Raw genomic sequence first — 23,072 nt, 5'->3', positions numbered from 1 at the left:
AGCAAGTTTACAGTATTTGTTAACAACTAAGTCTTCAGTATTTAGGAGCATGTACAGCCGGACATATATCTCTGATGCAAAGACTTCTGAGCATCTTCAGAGACACAGAAGGGGCACTGCCTCTGGACTCGGTGTATCGCACTTCCTCAGTTACACCCATATCCCTGCAGCATCCACCTCCCCAGGCAGGCACCCACCTGCGTTAGAACATTTTCCATTTCTGCCTTTTTCTCTGCTGTGCACTTCTTGTCAGACATAAGCTTTTGCAGGTGAGCTGTAAGCAAAAGAAGTACTTAGTGAGTTTGTACTGCAACACCATCACAGACCCCAACCTAACGCTTGAAAAAATCAGGAGGATCCTCCAGTATGACTGTTAGTGTATACCCACCCGTTGTCTTGCTAGTGTCTATCAGGGTAATTCCACTCCTGTCATCAGGGCAATGCTGATCTACAGTTTGTTGATGTGACGCACCACAGGGGAAACAACAGGTCCTTATCTAGTTTCTTTCCAATACTCGTTCCTCTAAACCCAAGCAATGGCTTTGTAGTCCCTTTCTCCTTATTTTCTTTCTATACGGACTGGAAATTAAAAGCAACATCTGATCCCAAGCCAGTATGGCTAATTTTATCCAAATGCACTCAGAGGCATGCACTGAGTTGGTACAGTAGGGTTAGACTGCATTCCACTTTAAAGCACAACATTCTCCATGAGATACAAAGGCAGACAGCGATGCCAACATTTCCCACTCATCTGAAAAAAGCAATCCAACTTTTTAGTGTCAGTAACAGCAGGTGGCTGTTAACCAGTGATGGGCTGCAGAAGAGACAGGGACACTCTTGTTTAAGATGCTGTTCAGTGTGCCAAGTGGGCAGAGCTCAGATGGGCTTCTTTTGTTTGTCTTTTTAATAAAACAAAAATTCTAACAAAATAGTATGAAAGCAGCTTTGATGCCAGTGCGCATTGTTCTATATACTTAACTTCCAAGGAAAACGCTAGAAAACTGGAGAGCACAAGCAACTTAAACCTAGAGCAGAACAGTCCTTCCTTTCATAATGGAGCTGTACATAAAAAAGTTTTCCTTTTTTTTTTGGTTTTTTAAACAAATTTTAATCAATAACCAGAAAGAAGAGTGAAGACTTTGCAAACCTAAGAAATGCATTAAGTCTGTTTAGCATTCCCAAAAGTCAGCTGAGTTCTAAGGTATACGAAAGTCAGCAGTCACCACGTAATTGAACTTTGCATAGGGAAAGCATGCTCTGTCCCCTTGTATCATCATTAAGTCATTTCTCAGTTCCAAACAAAAAGCAACTGAAACTCAAGAAAACAAAAACCAGAACATGGTAGAGGACAGGAATGTTGTTATATAGGGAGTCCTCAGCTTAGACAACACAGTGATCTTTTATGGCCTGATGACCCAGGATTTCATAAAAATGACCCAACCATGTAACACAGGACACTAACACAACATTTGGCTGAAACTGAGAACTTCGGGGATCTTTGGTATGGTAGGATTAACGAACTACAAACACAAGTACAAAAGACTGGCTACACCAATTGGCCTCCCCTGAGAAAGATAAGTCTTTTCCCACATTTGTACCACTGCAAGAAATCCCCAAGGCCACCTAGCCTTGGAATAAAAGCAAACCTTTTAAGAGATGATCAGCACGAAAACATTCCCCATTTTTCACATCTTTCACCATAAAGTCAGCAAACTTGTCTACGTGGCCAGAAGTCCTAGAAAAGATGATAGAAAAAAGAACATGAAAACTTCCACCAGACAGCCCTGGGTACTGTCGCAGTGGACAGACCATAACCAAAAAGAAATGCTTTAAACTATGCACCCAAACTGTAGGCTCACTCTTGCTTCAGGTTATAGATTGACATTAAGCAGTACCATCCCACAGAAAATCTGATCTGTGTCACTACATCTTAAAACGTGTCCCTTAAGATGACACTTAGCGCCTGTAGGAACTGCATCGTGATCAAAGCAAGACATAGACGCAGTTGTGAAGAGTAACCAGTAATTCAGGTGGACAGATTTCCACTATTTTGTACCAGTGATCCATGAAAGCTTCTGCCCGTTGTGCCATGACCCATACAAAGTAATGCAGTTCACTCCACTCAGGCTCTCAGTCCAAAAGCTCCTGACATATTTAGCAAACCTGTGGGTAGTCTTAGTGGAGACATGTGGAGGTGAAGTGTCCAGAATCTGAACTATGCCCTCACCCTGGAAGATGGTCCTTCTACCTGGCGTGTGGATAAAAAGAGGGTTTCAATCCCCAGGGCTACAGAGGCACCATTTGCTTTCAGAGCTCAATTAACACACTGCAGATTGCCACCCCTCCACAGAGAAGGAAAGGATGGTCGAGCAACCTGGCCACTGTCCTAAACTATGACTCAGGTGTTCCAGGTTTAGGCAAGTCACCTAATTCTTTTTCTTCTCTTCTTGATCTTTTAGAAAAAAAGGGATAATGGAAATTTATTTCTTAATGGGACTGCAAGGAGACATTAAGACATCAGACTCTCAGACGTAAGTCCCACTGCTCTCCCCGATTTATGGAACAGCTTCTCACGTTGACCTGTGCACTGCCATCTAATTATTTTGCACTGCAACAAGGTATGAAATTGGGTGACCCAGTCTCAAGATTCCTGTGGGTAATTTTACAGAAGACTGTAAAATGCAACTACAACCAGAAATTATATGCTGCAGGAAAGAAAAAAGACCTATATTTACTTCAGAACCGGCTCTGGCGTAAGCATGGTACAGTCAATCTCCAGGATCTGCTCTTCCTGAATAAAGTGCTGTCTCCATGCTTGGATGATGTTGTTCTTCAAAGCACACCCAACAGGCCCAAAGTCATACAGACCACTGACACCTGCAAAGAGAATAAGGTAAAAAAAAAAATAAAATGCAGTAGGTCCTACATTGTATGAACCTGCATTGTTATGAGGAAACATCCTCCCTTCCCAGTGTTTCCATCAGTTGGCTTGAAGTCATTTTCTGAGCATGAAGCACCAGCTTCCCTGGGCTAAACAGAATACGGAATGTGGCTCACCATAGAGAGGCTTTTTACATAAAGACCCATAACATAAAGGCTGAAAGTAAACTCTATGAAGGACCTAGACAGACACTGCCCTACACACTAACCAATACAGTTCAGTTGCGGAGCCCACTGGGCCCTCAGATAGCGGTAGAAGCTGAAACTGATAAATACCAACAACTGTGAAAGTCACACTTCCTCCACCGACGGATTACAGTTTGTGGAGAGTTTTGTGCAAGCAATTTAGCTGAAGGAAGAATCTGAATACAGAAGAGGTGATAATGTATGGGCCAAAGCAGTACGTTATTGTCAGTAATAACACATATCTGCTGATCCCTAGGTTAGGCACAACAATGAAAAAAAAGAAAAATCCAATAAAACAACCTAGAGTATTTATTTTAGTGTCTTAGGTGATAGAGCAGGAACAATACAGGCATCGTGCTGCCCCCCCCAAATGCTCAAATCAGCTCTCTGAAGAGGTTTAACAGCCACATTTGTTCACCTGCACCTGTTCATTGACAAAGTTCACTAAAGTAACAGGTTCTAAGGTTCATGTTAATTTTGCGCACTATCTAGCCAAGAAAAGCTCTGACAGAGACAAACAGTCACAAGGAAATAAGCTGATCACCCCCTCAAACACCAAAACACCCTACCCCTCTGCAAAGAAACAATCTTCTACAATGAACTGCTCAGAACACGCAGCCTAAGGTCCACTCATTTACATTCAGAAAACAAAAGACAAAATTTGAGCCCCCTCCCCACCCACAGACTTTAGGAAGGGGGAACTTTTGAAAGGCTTACAGACTCAAGAAGTAAAGTTTAAAGCCAACTTTAAAAATAATGCCTTTGTGTTGCATTAATGTAATGTTGCACGATGTCATTTCACACACCTAGAAAGACCACAACATTAGCCTAAATGGATTAAAATGTACATCTCTTCATATCCGTACCTCCATAAATAGAAAAGGCTTGATCGTAGAAAAACCTCCTTTTCAAAGTATCTTCCATTTTAACTCTGTCCACAACGTCATCTTTGGGCTGTAAGGCCAGCTCCTGTTAATTCAAGCAAACCAAAAACAGTTAATTGCTCCCATTTCTGGCAGGAGGAGAAATCCTCTCCATTCACCACTATGAGTCAAAAGTCTGTAAACCCCATTTTGAAGCAAAGGTATCCTGCCAACATACTCATTTTCCAAAGAGCAATGGTCACACTGAAATTCAAGTGCTCAATTACAAGCATGATTGTCCGAATGCAGCATTTTAGACACTTGAGGCAGACTCATCTGTCCCGACTTTCAGACAACTAAGTCTAAGCTAGTCATCCTCAGCTTTCTTTACAATCACTGGAAAATGTCAATTTCCAAAGCAATTCTTCTGACCTATTTCCCTCTCCTGACTATAAAAAGAGCTTGGAGTGACTAGCTTGAACTACAAATATCTAACTCTTGGCATAAATGAAGCTTTCAATAAAGTGTACCTCACATGAAAGAATTCTGACTATGACAATTACAAACATCATCATCATCCCTGTGCTCTGCCAAAGGTGTATGTCTGCTACTTGCACAAAGATCTACTTGCAAAATGTAGGCTTTCACAAATACGGCCTGCTGCACTCAGAAAATTTATTTAAGAGTGCCTAAATGCCCTGCCCAGATTCTGTGAAAATGTTTTACAGCAGGCTCACCATTTTACCTGAAAACCTACGATTTTTTGCAATCAACTCCCATTAGTGAAGTCAACAGACCTGAAAGATTTTCTTCAAGCATGATATTTTGATAATTAAAGCAGAGTGAAGCCAAGAAGCTCAATAAATTAATTCAGATCCTCCTCAGTGGCTAATGCTACCATTTTGAACAGCCTTTTGGTAACAGAAAGTACTGTACAACCAATAGTTTCAAACTTTTCTTCTTTTAGCATCTATAAAGACAAATAAACGTGGCCTAATTTTAAAAGCACTGTACATCTGCTGCTCCCATGAATTAGCATAAGCCAAGGAGTAATTGCATGAGAGATGGAAAGAGTCAAAGACAGAGAGAGCACACACATGACAGCAAGCACCAGAAAAGTACTTTTAAAGCATGGAAAGGGAATCCATTTGGCACTTTCTGCCTAAAATCATAGAATCACATTTCACAATGACCAGGGTTTCTTAAGAGAAAGGATGGCTTTTGCCCAGAGCTGGAAGAAGAAGAGCAAGTGACACAGCCCAATTCTGAGCTGGCAGGGAGAAACGGCTAGTAGAGGAACAACTGGAGTGGGCACAGAAAACTGTAGAGCCCTCTTCTATTACCTAAAGAGAATAGTTCATGAACTGCTGCAGAAGTCAAAGAAACAGTCTCTTCTATCTGGCATTCATAAACATAAATATATTCATAAATAGAAGGCAGAAAAGTACCTGTGTTAGTATTCAAGGGCAAGAAAGACTCCGTAGAGAAACAGAATCATCTCTGACTTATGATATAGTTTGAGGACATAAAGCCAAGGAATTTTAAACACTCAACTTCTCTGCCCTGTTCAAAGCCTCAAATTCAGAGCCACTCTGCTATCTTTAAGTAGGAGTCACAGGGCTTGAAAACTGTACCAGCAGAAAACTTACCAGCTGCTAAAGCTAACAAGCACTCACACTGCTGCCTTCTGCAAAAGGTGCAAGTGACTGATGCATTGCTGGAAACACCACCAAGAAGGACTGTATTGGAGTGCTGCACTCACAAGGGCAGATGCTGCATTTGCAAGGTCATTCTTGCACTGACAGGGATACCACCCACACAAATTGTGTAACTGGTAAGCACGCCTCTACACTGCATCCTACAGGCACTCTTCCAACGGAAGGTGGGGCTCAAATGCATACCATGACCCCTAACTTGCCTTGCTGTGTCACTCTACGCCAAGCTTCCGAGGGCTGGGAAACAGAATTGGGAAGATATTTAGAAACTAGTTACTCCAGGACAACACAGCTATCCATATGGGTTTCATGCAATGGTTTCAAGGCACAGTTCTATGCCAAATACTAAGTAAAAATGACATCTTTTTACTTGGGTTAAACGTATGCAAACAGGTAACCATCATGCCAGAGCCGGCAGGGAGCACTGACTGTTCACCTCATGTGACTATGCAGGATAAACAGAGTCGACTGGTTTAATTCCGCTACACTCACCTTCTCACAGTAAGTTAGTTGCAAGCAGTGGTGTATTTATTTATTAATTTATTTTTAAGACTACCACCAAAGCACAAAATCATTTTTATATGAAATACAAATCAGAAAGAACCTCACAGTTTTCCTGGCTGAATCTGCCTACCTGACTGTTTTTCCGTTCAGGAGTTTCTATTTATTGTTTCAGTTTGAGAAGGGGAGGGGAGCTTGCAGGATAAGGAAGCCTGTTTTTTCTTGTTTATGAATCTAGAGACAAAACAAACTTGAGTTTCCATCATTTCCATTTGCAGAAAGACTTTCCAGAGCACATTCGCATTTTCAAAAAGGGGGCGCAACTTCAATATACCCCTCTCTATAAGGCTGAGGGAAATCATAGGCTACTTGAAACATCTCCAAAAACTTTGTTTAAACAGTAGCAAAGAAAATGGTTTCTAAAGAAACACCTTCTATGCCAGTCTGGGAATTTAAATCCGCACAAAGAAGCTGAAAATGAAACTTGCTAGAGCAAGCAGCACATCCTCTCACTGCACACAAAAAAGATCTATACAGTCAACAAAGATTAGCAACATACACACTGAATTTCAGCTTTGACTTACAAACAACCTGAACACATATTTGTTTGCACACTATTATTTAATGCTAACAGGTATCAGCGTAACAGATAAAGAATGAAACTACCACTAGTTGGAAACTTGCAAACTATTTCAGAAGTCATTCAAACAGTCTAGCCCAAATCAATACTATAAAAAAGCATTAAGTAGAGATTTCGAGGCTTTTCAGACAAAACTGCGGAACTCAAATTTAATTTCCAGACTCACCTTTGCTTCTAGGACCCTCTTCCGAGCTTTGAGCTCTGCTACAGCTTTGTCTATATCCACCTGAGGAGCTTTCTCTTCCTTCAGTTTCCTTACCAGTTCTCCCTAGAAGAAGGAGACAAAACACAACACCGATTCTTTCTTTGAATGCCATAGAGAAAAGCTCTCCTTCTTTGAGCTCCCCTGTCACTCCAGAAGGAGGGCTTCATCCTGGCTCCCAGCTCTCCTCCACGCAGGTCTCAAGAGGCTGCTTAAATTGGTACAAGTGAGAAGGCATTTGAGAATTAGCAGAACTAGGCATTATTAGAAAAATTCAATGCCCCCCCCCGCTGTTAAATCCCAGACCTGTTATTAAACCTCAGTGTGCAACTATCTTCCTGTATGTACCTCTTCACAGCAGATTCCCACAAATCCTAGTTTTCTGTCTTTGAGGATGCACCAAGTGGATTCTCAGATGGTTAATAAAGGCTTTGTGCCCTCCTCCTCAGTAATAAGGCTTCTCTTCCTTCTACCCTTTCCCTTTTCTTCAAAATTTATGACCATTTCAGACCTCTTTTCCTCTGTCACATCTATTCAAAACTGGCCAGTAAGTACACAAATTTTTAGAAGAAGGTCTCACAGAAGACAGGCATTGTTAGCCTAATGTCTAAGCAAACAAGGTACTGCATTATCTCTAAAAACTGTTACTGTTTTTAAAATTTATCCAGCAACTTCGGGAAGGAATGGAGTTAAAAAAATGAAATAAACTAAACCTCGAAGTCTAAACGTTTCAGAGCACCAAAACCATGCAGTGGGCTTACACTGAGGTCTTGACCCGAGTCAAACCACCATCACTTTGTTATGATTCCACAAAGGCCTCTTCGTCCTGTGGGGAAAATTCTTCCCTTTAACCCTAGGGAAGCATTCAATCCCTAAGTATCCAACAGCATGCTTTTCTGAACATGATCCTCAGCAGTCACGCCCAGCTTGCTCTTGGAGATAAATTAATTAAAAGTCTTCCTTTGAGTCCACCCTTCTTCAGCCAAAACCAAGGTCAATCTTGAATTACTGAGAAGGACAAAGGAGCTGACCCAGAAGGAAAAAGCACAGAGATGTCAATGCCTTCTCATGTGGAATGTTCTAAGAATGGGATGCTCCAAGTTCAGCATTTTTCTTGCACCTTGCACTTCCCCATTAAACAAAAAGAAGGAGGAAAAAAGGAAAAAAACCCACTGCAAACAGAATACAACATTTCCATCACAACAGCTTTTTCATCAATTCCGAGCTTTTCTGACATTAATATTACAGGTGACTGAGAAATCAAAAAGAAGACAATACACAGATTGCCACTCAGTAATCACATTAGAAAAGCTAAAAGTGCTTCAGAGACTAAGGAGTTCAAAAGGCTAATTTTATTAATAAAGGAGGAAGCCTCAAAAGACTGCACTAAACCAAACACACAAAAAGAAAAGAGAAAAATAAGAATCCTGTCACACTCCCTAACCCCGATGGCTACAAGAACAGAACAAATCTGCACTCTCCTTCCTGTTAACTAGTTATACCAAAATATGAAAGTTTCACTCTAGGGCTGAGGATTTCAACTGCCATTCCTGGGTAACGTGGCAGAGGGAGGGATCTGATCTCTTGTATTTTTTTTCTTTTAAAGTAGTAAGTCCAAATTGCCTTTGTTGAGCTAGGGGGTCGGCAGTGGAAAAACGTCAAGGAAGCTGCAAAGCTGCTACTGCTGACTCAACAGAGCTACCACCCTGCTCATTGCTGAGCATCTAAAAGCAGCATACAGCAACTCTTTGTCCTGATCTATAAGAGTACTCAGACATACGCAAGGAGGGAAAAAAAAAACAACAACACACAACTGAAGCAAATAATTATGTTTGCTGACAGGACTCAACCTAATTAAAGCTACGATCTTGAGCCCAACCCAGAGGAGGAGTACACAGCAGCACTCGATGTGGCAAATTTTGCTGCAGCTTTGTCCCACAGACCAGTAAAGCAGAGAGGGATCCACCCCTGGATCACGGCAGCTTATTGCATCAGGCACTGCTGCAGGAAGATAGCTGCTCACTTTCCTCTCCATAGGTTAAGAGTCCCTTAGGTTTAATTAAACTGCTTCTCCACAAGCTGATAGACAGGGTCCTCTGCATCATAAGGTACCAACCCCAGTCATCGTTACTCCCTCCCTTTCCTCTTGTGCAATCATCTCAGGGAATTACTACTGTCAGCTGTACAACACAATATCTGTAATCCCAGCTACACAAATTTACCCACAAACCTTTCCCTGGCACCCCACACTCCTGTTTCAATCCCACAGGCGGCCAGAAAGAAGGGGTGCATTGATACTTTAAAGGCAAACGTCAGCACCCAAGACGCAGGATTTTAAAGTAAATAAATTGGCTAGCTCTAGAGATCATCGTTTTATTTACAAGAAGCTCTCCTGCCAAGGCATTATGCTGTACAATGATTCATAATAAAAACTCATTGAAGTGCTGGTATAATTAGAGGGTCATAAATCCAATTATTTAATGGGAAAACACATGCACAAATCTATGTGTAGATCTACACACACGTAGCTATGTGTGCAGCTAAGCAGAAGACTATGGATTCTGCCACTTAAAGGAGGCATATGGGGAACCCACACACATAGGTCTTGCTGCTGAAGGAAGGGGAACTCCCATGTGCTATAAACAAGCTCCACTGCCATTAACGTACACAGCAAGAGCACCAAGATCAAGATTCACTTAGGAAATAAGGCAAATAAATCACTCTCAGGTAACAAGGAAGATAAAGATAACAGCTCCACCTGTGAGGGAGATGAAAGAGAACATGATGCAGTCCCAGCTAATAGAAGACATCTATGTATCTAGACAACTAAGAATGATGAAATGGAAAATGTGCAAAGGAGGATGTGCCTTAGCACATCAGGCAAATATGCAATTCTAAAGAATATCGTTTACCTCCAAACCCCAGCACGAACTCTGCTCTTAAAGGGAAATCATCGTGTGACCCTATGGGATCAGGGAACCTATGCAGGCTGTTTTGGAAAGAAAACGCGAAGAGCCAGCTACGGGGCCCTAGCAGCATGACAAAGTCAGCCCCAGCTGGGGCAGAGGAGGCACGGAGCCCAGGAGAGGGACGCCAGGCAGCCTGACGAACTGATCCAGTTCTGCCAGACTCCAACGCACAGCACCGCTGCGGGGAGGGGAGCGGGCAGCCCCTGTCACCCACCCCCTGCCGGCCCCTGCTCCGGGGCAGCGCAACACCCACCCCAGGGGAGGCACCTGCAGCCCCCGCTCCCCCGGGGACCAAGGCCGGCTCCCGGACCCCCGCCTACGGGCTGCCCGGCCGGAGCCCGCCGGGGCTGCGCGGCGCCCCCGAGCAGGGAGCGGGGAGGTGGCGAGCAGGCCCTGCGGGGCTGTGGGGAGACACTGCGTTCACTCCGCGAGGGGGGCACCCACCCGGAGCACGGCCCGCGCCAGCCGGCAGGGCTCGGGGGGGGGGACACGGGGGGACACCTCCCCACAGACCCGAGCCGAGGCACCGGCCGGCCGCCGCGGGCCCGGAGCTCCGAGCGGGTCTGTCACGCACCCGTCCCCCTCAGAGAGATCCGCGCCCCGCAGGCGGGAGACCCCTCTTCAGGCGGGTCCTCCCCGGCGGGTGTCCCCCCTCAGCCGCCACCCGCCTCAGCGGGGACGCCCCTCATCCGGGCCGAGGCGGGTTACCTGGTGCCGCACCGCCTGCCTGAGGGGCGCAAGCAGCGCCTCGGCTTGCGGACCGTCCATGGGGGTCGCGGCCGGGGGGGGGCCGGGAGCGGAGCGGGGCGGCGGGCGGGCGGACGAGGCGGCGCAGGCGGTGCAGGAGGGCGGGCAGGGCGCTACGGGGCGGCAGCGGCATGGAGAGGCGCGGCGCGCCGCCCTACCCCCCCCCGCATGATGAAATCCCGCCTGGCGTAAAGCCGGCCCGCGCCCCGCCGCCGCACTTTCCGCACGGGCAGCGGCCGCCGCAGCGCCGCCGGCGCCCGCCCCGCCGCAGATTCGGCACGGCGCGGGGCGGGGCGGCACGGGGCGGCGGGCCGACAGGGGGCGCGCGGGAACGCCCCCGTCGCGCGCACATGGCCCCCGCTCCCACCCGGCCGCCGCGGCGCGAGGGGGGCGCTGCGCATGCGCGAGGTCAGGGCCCCGCCCCGCCCGTGGGGCGCGTGCGCGGGGTGGAGCACGGTATTGCGCACACCCACGCGCGCGCACGCGCACACGTACACAGGCACCCGGGGTGTCCGTGGGCCGTGCTTGGGTGTGCGTGGTGTGTGTGTGCCTCTGTGTGTGTCTCTGTGTGTGTGTGTGCGTGTGTGTGTGTGCCGGCTGCGCGTGGGTACTGGCTGTCCCACCGCACACGTGGGTAATACCTGCCGCCCCCCGGCTATGCGTGGGCAATTCCTGCACCCCCCCCCCCCGGCTGTGCGTGGGCAATTCCTGTGTCCCGGCCCGGCTGTGCGTGGGCAATTCCTGTGTGTGTCCCCCGGCTGTGCGTGGGCAGTGGCTATCCCACCCCAGGTGTCCGTGGGTAATACCTGCCGCCCCCCGGCTGTGCGTAGGCAGTGCCTGCCTACGTGGGTGTGTCCCCGGGTGTGCGTGGGCAGTGCCGGGCCCACGGGGCCACCTGCCCCCGCAGTGCAGCCGCCACCCCCGCCCGCTGTGCCCCGCCCCCGGGCCGTTCCCCTCCCCCACCCCACCCCCGCACCGGGGTCGGCGGTGTTTCCCGCCCCCCCCGGCGGGTGCCGTGCCGGGACAGGGGCACAGGGGGACTGGGGGAGTGGGGCAGCTGCTCGTCCTGAATGCTCTTGCTTGTTCCCAATGCTTCACTGTTATGTTTATTTGGCTGCAAATTGCTGTTTCTGTTTCGCTGCCGTACCTTACTGGAAAGGGCTCTAGTGTGCGGTTAAATGCTGAGCTTTTCTCTGTTCCAGATTATTTCTTTTTTAATTCATTCAGTGCTGGTAAGAGCGTAAGGACTCTGCAGCCCTCCTGTAGCTCGTCACGGTGATCGAAGGTGTAAGGATAGATCTATCAAAGGTGTGAGGATAGCGGAACCATCCCCAAAAGCAAATTTGCAAGGGAATGGGGAGCAGGCACACCGCGACGGTGGTGGGAAGGTGGCAGGACCCAGTGAAACGGGAAACCCCAGTGACCAGAAGCTCGGTTTGCCAGTGCTGAACCGGGAGGACCAGGTAGCAGCACTTTTCCAAAATGCCTTTTTTTTTTTTTCCCCTCTTCCCAGAAGATTTCCTCCTGTCCTCAGCAGCCAAGCATGCTTGGTCCCCTGCAGCCCTTCATCAGGAGGATGGAGATGGGCGGGGCTGGTGCCTCCAGCCTTTTTCCCTGGATGAAATCCCACCTCGTGCACGCTGCTGGCCCCAGCAACGTCTCTCCTTGCAAAGGAAACATGTCCAGCACCCGTTCCCAGCACCATGGCCTGGTGGTACAGGACAACCTCAACACAAGGACCCAAAAGACCACCTCCGTGCCCATTCCCATCAGGCTGGGGGTGCAGCTCTCCCCCCGAAGGGCTTTGAAAAGCACCTGGCTGAGAGCACAAGACCGAGCCATAAGACCCGTCCTTGTGAGTAAATCCATCATGACACGTTAGATTGCCCGTGTTCCGGGCTTGCACGAGGATTGGACTGTACAGTCAACTTGAACTTTGAAAGTCATGTCATTTTTTTAGGTAAGCAGCAAAGCACTAAAAGAAGAAAAAAGGGCAGAAAAAGGAGGGTGGACATGTTTCCTGAGCAAGGCTGGGGGGGGGGGCGCGGGTAGGGAGTGCACAAGGAAACCCTGACTGCCCCTTTTGCCATGGTACTGCTGAAGGCTGGCAGTGTGATTTAGGGGCCACTGACCCCAGGCCCGCTGCTGGGTCCTTGCTGGGTTGGGGCAGGAAGGGAGAAACATCAGGCAGCATTTTACACCAAACCATAGCTGCGAATGGGGGACTGCGGGCAAACTGGCCTCCCAGAACTGGGTCACACCCGGGGCTGGCTGGACCCCATCTGCAAGGCGATGTCATTGGGAAGAGCTGAGTATGTCTGGGAATCAACATGAAGCTAATACTGGAGCTAAAAATAAACCTTTATATCAGCATGGAGCTGCATGGAAAGGCTTCGGGCATCCACTGCTGATGGAGGGTCTGTGGGCTGGGGCACAGACACATAATGGGGTTCCCCATAATTTGGGGACAGACTTTTTAGCAGGGCCTGTAGCGATCGCACAAGGGGGAATGGCTTTACACTGAAAGAGGGGAGATTTAGGTTAGATATAAGGAAGGAATTCTTCCCTGTGAGGGCAGCGAGGCACCAGCACACGCTGCCCAGAGCAGCTGTGGGTGCCCCAGCCCTGGCAGTGCCCAAGGCCAGGCTGGACGGGGCTGGGAGCAGCCTGGGCTGGTGGAAGGTGCGCCTGTCTGTGGAAGGTGTCCCTGCCCGTGGCAGGGAGGGTGGAACTAGATGTTTAAGCTCGTTAAGGTCCCTTCCAACTCAAACTATTCTATGATAACATGCCCGTACCATCTCCGCTGTTCTCTTGGGTCCTGGGGTGCTGCAGAAGTGCTCAGCCCTCTACCAGCACAGAGGATTGCTGCTGAACCCCACACCTCGTGCCGGTTTGCAAGGCGAGCTCAGCGGTGGCTTTCCTTTTGGCATCCACGTGGGTGGGTGAACCACCAGGCACCCCGGGCACACCATCACTGCTGGCTGACATCTCAGGGCTGTCCAGAGCCCAGCTTTTCCCCTCCTTGTACATCCGATTCTAGCTCTGTGCCTCTTTGCATTTGCTAAGCACCTTGAGGGGGCTGTTTGAGGATGCCCATGTTGGGTCTCTTTTCTGCAGCCCCCCTAAAAGCACCCCACGGGGCTGTGGGGCAGGACAGGATCATAGGGAGCACATTGCTCCATCTCTTCTGGGGTGGCCTTTGAAGAGCCTTTCCTTCCCTGGGCATGAGGTTATGCCGTGGGGATGAAATGGGACATGTCACCCCCGTGGCACAGGACAGCCCCAGCACAATGTATGTGTGTGTGTGTGTGGAGATTTATTGCCTGAAGGAATTTGCAGGAAGAGGCAGAGGAAGAGGGGGCTCAGGCACACGCCCTCTTCAGCTTGCAGACCTTCGGGTGCAGAAACAGAGGGGTGTCAGCACCCCTGAAAGGTCCGAGGGGTGTTAAGGAGATACGAGGTCACCGAAGGAGAACATAAACGTGGCATTGTCCCCCCTGCTCCCCTGCTCTGAGTCCCCATCGGGGCCACAGCAGGGTGGGAGCTGTGAGGCCACAAAATGGGAGGCAGGGGGAAGGCTGGAGAAGATGGGAAGGGATGGAGAGGAGGGGAAAGCCCGGCTGTGGCCACAGGGGGTTTCTTTGGAGGGAGGGAAAGGAGGAAAAAATCCTCCACAGAGGTGTAAGGAGGGGGAAAGGAGGTGTAAGGATGGGGGGGGGGGGGGGAGGGGAGAAGGCATAAAAGGAGGGGAAAGGGGGTAGAAAAGAAGGGGGAAAGCAGGTATAAATGGAGGGGGGAAAGGGGTATAAGAGAAGGGGGAAAGGTGTAAGTGTGTGTGTGGGGGGGAGAGGAGGCATAAAAGGAGGGGGAAAGGAGGTGTAAGGAGGGGGCGTGAAGGAAATTACACACAGGCAGGAGTACATGGCTCCTTGCTTCAGCCTGGCTCGTCAGCTCGCAAATACATTTCTGCTCCACCGCACTTACGTCTCGGTGCATTTTCCTGGCAGAGGCACAAGACCCCGCTGGCAGAAACCCCTCCGACACCCCACCACCCCCCCCTCCAGAACAGAAACCGATCCCCCTGCGTGCACAGGGATGGAGGCGGGGGCGGGGGGTGTCGGCAGGGCCCGGGCTTTGCTTTGGGGTGTTTTTCCGCGCCGGGGCTGCGTGGGTGGCAGGCGGCGCGGCCGGTGCCGCTAGATGGCAGGCGGGCCCTCGCCCCGCCGCGCCGCCCGCCCCGCCGCGGGCCCCGCTCCCCCGGGCCGGCCCGCTGCCTCCCCCCGGCCGGCCCGCTGCCTCCCCCCGGCCGGCCCGCTGCCTCCCCCCGGCCGGCCCGCTGCGCGGGGGGCTGCGCTGGTGGCCGCGCCGGGGCGCCGTGCGCAGCCGAGGGGCGCCCAGCCCCAGCGAGAGGGGCCTTCGCCATGCGGCGCCACGGCGGGGACGGGCCTGACGCCTCTGGGCTGCCTTTCCTCGGGACAAAATCCTCCCTTTTCCTTCCCGCCCGCCCCCGCTTTTGGTTTCTTTCTGTTTTATTTTTTTTTCCTTTCTTTCTTCCCCTCTCCAAAAGGCCGCCTGCTTTTCCCCAGCTCCTTTCAAACATCCAGTTAGCAAAATCAGACGGATGCATCCCTCCCAACACAAGCTGAGCCGCAGCGATGTGCATACGCGGTTCAAGATGATTTCCCAGCACCCGGGGATTTTTTGGCTGGCAGTAAACTAAGCAGGGCCTAAGGCAGGCATGTAAATGACTTGACCTGGCTTTCCTCTGTAGGGCTGTGGGTTTTTAGCCTTTAAAACGGGGTGGCTGCATCCAGCCTGCTCCTAGGGTAGCAGCCCCCAGCTTCTGGTTACCCCCGAGCTGTGTTTGGGGGCTGTCTAGGGAGAGAAATAGCTGGCCGCATGCAAACCCATGGCACAGAGCATGCAAACAGCCATGGGATAAATCTGTCCCCAGGCCCTCTTTTCATCTCTGGGCATAAAGTTAGCTGCAACAACCATCTCTGCCCCTTTCAGTGCATCCCTCCACCTACGAACCAAAGTGTGATGCTGCTGCTCTGCGCCTGGACCCCAGGGTGCTGGCTGCAGGGAAGGATGCTCTGGGGGTGCATCTGCGTTGTGGAGCTTCCATGTGCTTTACCTTCATCACCCCTATCCTGGATACAAAGAATTGGACTGACTGGTGGGGGGGCAGACACACTAGATGTTACTGAAACTCACCCCCTCCTGGGACAGAGCTTTTTTTAGACTGAAATAGGAAGCGCAAACCTCACCCTGAACTTCCTCTAGGGTTTGGTTCTTCCTAGAGGTTTCTTCTTGCTGGAAATTTCTTTACTGTACCTCTGGCCCTGATCCAGCCACATGCTTAAGCACAGGCTTCACTTCAAACCCCCTAGCCCCCTGCACACTCCTACAAGTGCCTTCTCGGACAGGTCCCCTTGTCCCACCTTGCCTTGGGAAAGCTCGTGCCTCTCCGTGCTCCTGCTGTGAGGTGATGGCTCTCCTCCTCTCGCTGCCGGCAGCAGGAGACAGGAGCGCCAGCTTGCTTTGCTGTGCACTGGCCACAAAACTAGCCCCATACTGACACAGGGAGAGAGTTATCGAATCTATGGTGTATGCCATGAGGGCATGTGAATGCTGCACACGAAGGTCTGGGGTCCCCAAGCATGAGCACCTGCAGCCCTGAAAGCTAACGTCTACAGCTCAGTCCATCCTTATCCCCTCCGCTCTTCACACCAGGGGATGGTCAGTTAATGCTTAAATTGCCAAGAGTGCCTGTGAATATTTGGTACTGGTAGAGATGGCCAAGCAAAAATCTTGGTTGCTGCCACCGACAGGGACTCCAAAACTTGCCCCCATGTCAATGATGTGCCCCAACACCCATTCTCTGGGGACTGGGACCACCAGTTCATTGTGGCACAGGCCACCAAAAAGGTCTGATCCATTTGGTGACACCCACCTGATGACTTGGATCCAGGCTGTCTCCCAGGTTTGGCTGTGCAAGACCTCTTGATAGAAATTCAGGTTGGTTTCCCGACCCTTCCACGGCTGTGAATTTAAATTCTGCAAACCCTAATGCAAGGAATTGAAACGCATATTGATTAAGGGCCTTTTATAGATGCTTTACAGAGCATATTAAAAATTATTTAAAACTTGCATTCCAGTATTAATGACTCTTGTCTCTGGCACTTCGCAGTGATTCAGTTTTGACTTCTCCTTAATCATAGAATATCTCAAATTGGAAAGGACCCATAAGGATCATCAAGTGAAACGCTTTAGTTAGGACAAATTCCTTCAGGCAGAGAAGATGAAGTGCCCCTTCAGGTGTGTGCCATGGAGGGGCTTTTGACCTCTTCCCAAATTGCAAAGTGGCTGTGACACTCATGGAGAGAACTCTGTGCCCCTCAAGTAGGTGCATGTGGGTTGTCCTCCAAGGAGCCGTTTCTTTGGACTTACCCCTGGGTGCTGCTGATTTCAGTGCAGGGGGCTGCAGAACAAGGGGTTTGCTGCTCCAGCACTCAAGGCAATCACATGGGAAAGATTGATACCCTCCCTCAGCAAGGCAGTAACTGCACCTGTGTGTAGCACTCAGAAAGCAGTGACACCTCAGAGCTGGTGATGCCCCTACATCCCGCTTCTGACAGCACCTGTGCGTATACATGAGCCGAACAAATCTGAGCCAGTTATTACTGTCGCCAGGTTGAACACCTCATGCCTCAGTCATTTTCTCTTCTGCCTCTGATCCCAGGTGGCTTGTTCCTACCCTTGAAGCTCAGGTCTGAAAGGGCACCTCGACTTGAAAACATCCCCTGGAGAGGATGTGGCATTTTGTAGAAGGAGCAGCAAGAAATGGCACCTTGGGGCTGCCAGGATGAATATGGCTCAGCTCGGTGGAGACAGCAGCTTATTTAATTTTAGCTGGCTCCATGGTGGCTGACATAGGACACAGGGGTCTGCATTGTGGTTTGGTGTAGAAGACCAAGATTTTGCATGTTACAGATAATTATTTCAGTGTTCTTGTCCTGTGGCTGGAACCTTCACCGTGGCATGGCAGAGGGGTTGTCTTTGTATTCCCTTTGCCTCCAAGGAGAGACAAACCCACAATAAACGCATGGGTGGTGCGATGTCGGATCCAGAGCTCAGCCCACCTGGGGCTGATGCCTACATGGAAAGCTTGTCCTCGCTCCCACTGTTCTGTGAACAGAGAGACAACAGCATCTGTGAATCAGCCTCCTCTCCTGAGCTCTTAAAGGAAATCAATATTTTTCAGCCAGTCTCTGGTGGGACAGGCAATTAGTGCCTGCACCCCATACATGGGGCTGGAGCTGGGGGGATTTCAAGTCCACAGGGATCTCCAGGCCATATGGTGTCAGAGCAGTATAGGAGAGTCACAGGGGACCTCTGACCAAGAGAGCTAAAGATCAGTAACTGACACAACCCGTTATGGTTCTGGTTTGAAAAACCCTTACTCCATCTGCTGATTGCATGCTAAATGATAATTTGATTTTTTATATGTAAAACATGAACCAGCTGGGATCCAAAGTGCTTCTCTCCACCACAAGTGGCTTTCCTATAGGACTCACTAAAGCCACCAGTCACCAGACACTTCCCCAGGGACTGAGTTCTTCATCAGGCCATCACATGTGCAATACAGCACTGCTTCATGTGTACTCCCCGAGAGGAGCCACAACCACCAGCACAATTCGGGTGGTGAATGACCATTACACCATAGAAGGATGTAAAGAGAAAATATATTGCCAGATGCTTCTATTATTTTTTTTTTCTTAAATACTCATTTTGATCCTTCTCTGTTTTTAGCTTCCTGGTGACTTCTTTTCCTCACCCATCACAAAGAAAGCCCCTCATGTTGTCAACTAAAAATCAATTTCTTGACAATAGCTGGGATGAGCACCCACCTTAACTGTCTTGCTCCTTACAGGCACACTCCTGGGATGATGCAAACCCATTGCTCCCTAAATGGACCCAGCCTGATCTAACAGAGAAGCTCCTCACAGGGTAGCATGGAACCCCTGAATGTGAAGATAAGCTCTTTAGATTCTGCCAGAAATAAGCAGTGTTTTAGTTTCACATCCAAAGAAGGTCCATGCCTCTGTTCCTTCCAAGTGGTAAAAAGACTGCTCCATATCTGATTGTGCCATTGTGGCATTTTACAGGGCAATTGAATCAGGCTGTGTTTCCAGTGCTTTTTGTTGTTGTTGATGATTTTACCTTGTGAGGTACACAGGAATGGGCTTGACTCTCTAGGTCAAATGCTTGGCTGGAAACTGTGGGGTTCATCAGACCGCAAAGCAAGTGTTTGCCCCTGCAATGTCAAGGAATTAAAAATCTTAAGTTAAAGCTCCAAAACTCAAGCTGAGGCATCCTCCAGACACAATGTCCACATATTGGCCCAATTCTCTCAGATTTTTAACCAACAGCAAGACCTATAAACTTCAAGGGTAGGCAAGAGTGCATTCACATATGTCTTGACTACTATGTTAAGGAGCAATGTGTGGTGATGTAGTTGGAGTGTATGAAAAGGACCTTGCCAAAGACTGCCCAGACTTTCCAAATTGCACTGCTTTGTGCACATGGGTAGATCTGAACATAGCCCTCATGAAAGAGCCCATCAAATAACTAAACACATCCTACGCTTTTCTCTCCCCAGGCTCCAGTGCTTACAGATGACAATGGCATTACTGCGGGGCTTCCAGCGGGTAGTAAGTTATGATTAAAAATTATGGTTATTTATAACAAATGGAGCATTCAAATGGAAAAGTCTGAGTTACTCCTCGAATCGTGCCCTAGGGTGGCTGTGTGCTTGGGGACACCCTCTCCTCACTGTTGTACCACAACAGTGCACATCTTCTTCCAAAGGGACTTCAAAATGCAGTGACTTCAGTTTGCTTTTGCTTGGAGTCAAAGAGTTTTGTTGTTCAAGGAGAAAGCAAGACTCTAGCCTCTTTCTTCCCACCCCTTTTTGTTTTTATGAAGTTAGTGTTCGGAGTTGCTTTTCTACACATAAAATGAGGATGCTCTGCAGAGATGGTAGATGTTATGTCCTGGCAGTCAGTGCCCTCATGCCTCTCCCATCTCAGAAACACATACCCACAGGCCAGGATGCTGCTTTCCTTATCCCTCAGGTGCTCGGCAGCAGAAGGCGGTAGGCAGGATGGAAATGACCTGCAGGTGAAGGACCAGCTGGAGAATGCCATGCCTAAAGGTGAAGAATGGCCACACAACACGTGACGGCTTCAGCCTAGTCATTCTGAGATACTTCTTTTCAAAGTCTGCTGAAAGTTTCCCAAGTGGAGATACAGCAGCATTGCTATACTACTAGGCTTCTTCAGAACTGAGACCTATGTGCAGATCCATGTTTGCTGAAGGATCTCACCTTCCCAACAACCCACGTGAAAGTACTCAACCCAGACACTCCTCAGCACTTAGGGCAATTCAGAAGCCAGAAGTGAAATGTTGTAGCTTGAACTCATCTTTAATTATCTGGAATTTGTTCACACTAAAATCAGAGTGAAATGTCCTACCAGCACAGCCCATAATTCACGACTGTTGATTTCTCTCCTAGGCTACAGTGACATCAGTATATAACAAAAGACTGGATCCTGTCAAAGAAATCAAGGAGGAGATATCAGAAGTATTGAGCAAATGCTCTCCAAGGGGCATGAAAACTATTCTAGCCTGCCATCACCCTGCAAGAAGAGTCAAAGCACATGAGATTTAACTCATCAAAAATGTGAGTTTAATGCAGATTTGTGTTCATATATTGTAGCATCTGCAGTTTCCAACGAGTGTGACCACATCCTCCATGAATTCAGCAAGCCCTTAAAAGTGAACCACAGAGGAAACACAGAAATTATTGATTTAGGCAGAAAGAAAAGCTTTTGTTTTCTGTTATTTTACAGAATGCCATTCTGACACAACCCTGCTTCTTCTGGGATCTGTGCTATGTAAGCAGATCCTTGTTGTCCCAAAGGATATATCCCAGTCTCCCATCTTTAAGACACGTTCCACTCTCCTGCCTTTAAGACAAGGTAACAATACTTTCCTGACCCACCAGAACAGAGAGGGAAAATTAATAAATGTCTGTGTTATTGCACTGCTAGAGCATCTGAATATTGTGGCAGAATAAGGAAACTGGATCTCACCTGTTTTTTTCTCTTCAAGCTAGTGACAGACCATGTCAGGGCATCTTCTTTGATTTTCCATCTCTCAGCCTCCAACAGCACCTGTCAGCAGCCCATCTGTTGGAGAGAAAACCCATTTGGCTCCACTCGGGAGTTATTTAAGGAAAGGGGCCATATATGCTTGCATCATTCAGGAGTCTGAGCCCCATGGGAAATCCTCCAGTTTTGTTTCTTAGCTCCCACCATAGAGAGGTAAATCACTGAGACCAAACTGGAGCATTACCTGGTGGTACAGAGCTGGTGGGATATAGATCTGTTCCCATGATCCCATGGCCATGCTTTTTCTGCCAAATTCAGAGCATGTCCTGCAGTGTTCATAGCCACCGGCAGCCTGTCCCTTCCGTCAGCCATGGCAGCCAGCAGGGCCACGTTCCCTGGCACACCAGGACATGCTGGAGAGGTTTGTGGAGGGCATAGCTTTGCATATAGGCTGATGTTCCTGAGTCACTACCTTAGCAAAAACCTACCTACCACAGAAAAAGCAACGAGACAGGATGCCATTGCATTGCCAGGGCATGGCACAGCGCTGTTTCCACAGCTCCACTTCCCAGATGCCATCTTCAGCAGTGCCATATGGGAACAGTGACCCCAGAAGTGACCTTTCCCCATGAGGCAGCGTGGTGGAGATAAACACCGCGTCTTTGTGCTGGGGCTGGCTATCATGAATGGCAGATGGTGCAAGAGGAAGCATAGCCGGCAGGATCAGCCAGCATTTTTCCTAGATGATGATGAATCAAAGCCAGCAAGCTGCTGGCTCCTGCCTTGCATGGTGTCCAGTCCAGGAGAATGGAGAGGACTGGTGGCAGAGGGTTGGGCCACGAATGTGGGAAGATCTCTGGAGGAGGGAGGGCGTTGAAAGCAGTAAAGTGAAGCCTGGGGAGACATGCTGAACTCACTCTGGACTGGGTGGGACAGAAAAGCAAAACATGAATCAGCTACTGAGCACTGAAACGAGGCGAATTTTGGTCATTTGGAGTGGGCTGCCACTGGCTCGCCTTGTTGCCAGTCAGTTCAACACAAGCTGGACAGGATATGCCTGGCAAAGAGCCTGCTGAAGTGGATTAAATCACCATGCTGTTGCTGCATGAAATCCTTTCTATACCCTTTTCTGAAGTAGCTTGTGCAGCGGTACAGTAGCACCCCTGAGCATCTCCCAGACATCTTCTCATTCCCCCGGGTAGCTGCAGGACAGCCATGGAGTGTGCGCTTGGTTAGCGTAAAGGGAGATGGCCCATGTGTGTTGCTCCTGTAGTGGGATCTTTTCTGTTTTGCCCTGCAGGATGTAAGAGCAAGAAGGACTGGAGGAATGAGCCATAGCCAAGGAGAACCAAAACCACTAAGGGCTTCTGTGGCTCTCACTGCTTCATGGGAACCAGGAAGGATAAATCATGAGGCGTGACAATCTACTTGCTCATGGAACTGTGGGATACATGATGCCCCTGAATAAAGCGCTGTTCCAGGGAATTCCTGGCCATACTCTGGAGAAACATACCTAGCTTAAGACAGTGCTCAAGAGACCTCTCTGTGGCAGGACAGGGCACCCAACTGGTGCCAGCACTCTCAGTGTCCTTGGCCTTCAGAGAGATCAACCATGACGTTGCTTCTCCAAGCCTCTAGGTCTACCCTGGAGGACATGGGTAGAGGTGGAGCAGCAGCCCCATGTTCCTAGCCTCTACCAGTGACCAGTGGAGAGGTGGCCAGGAGGGACATCTAGCTGAATCCACACAGGCCAGGTAGCTCTGCCTGTCTCCTAATGGGAACCTGGAGAACACCAAGGAACAGGATCTCCCAGCACATCCTGTCCTATTGTTCCACAGGGGCTGGCCTGTACCTCACTCAGACTTACCAGCTCTGCCTCATTTTTCTTTGTGTGGGTGAGTTGACTTGCTCAAGAGTCCAAGTGTGTGTGGGGTGTTCTTCCAGTGAGTTGCATAGGAAGGATTACAGGCAAGGGCAGTCCCGTCCTGAACACGAGCAGAGAGCTTTACCATGGCTGGTGGTTACAAAAAATGGGGGAAATATGGCAGTAGCTCAGGAAAGGTTGGGTGAGTATCCAGCAGAAAAGGGCAAAGCCAAGGCAGTTTGCAAAGAATGACGGAGTCATCCAGAG

At 49.2% G+C, this 23,072-nt stretch overlaps 1 protein-coding gene across 1 annotated transcript in view; it reads right to left on the bottom strand.

The window, feature by feature from the left end:
* Positions 1-11,006, bottom strand: part of GARS1 (glycyl-tRNA synthetase 1) — a 29,092-nt gene extending 18,086 nt beyond the window's left edge. The window contains 7 exon segments of the mRNA XM_056336497.1: positions 198-274; positions 1,647-1,735; positions 2,736-2,877; positions 3,993-4,095; positions 7,012-7,113; positions 10,725-10,817; positions 10,819-11,006. Coding sequence (XP_056192472.1) covers positions 198-274; positions 1,647-1,735; positions 2,736-2,877; positions 3,993-4,095; positions 7,012-7,113; positions 10,725-10,817; positions 10,819-10,896 — 684 coding nt within the window. The 5' untranslated portion in view covers positions 10,897-11,006.
* Positions 11,007-23,072: the final 12,066 nt, after the last annotated feature.

Source organism: Falco biarmicus, chromosome 4, assembly GCF_023638135.1.
Source record: "Falco biarmicus isolate bFalBia1 chromosome 4, bFalBia1.pri, whole genome shotgun sequence".
In the NCBI taxonomy this organism is placed as follows: domain Eukaryota; kingdom Metazoa; phylum Chordata; class Aves; order Falconiformes; family Falconidae; genus Falco; species Falco biarmicus.
This window is presented reverse-complemented; position numbering and strand designations above follow the sequence as displayed.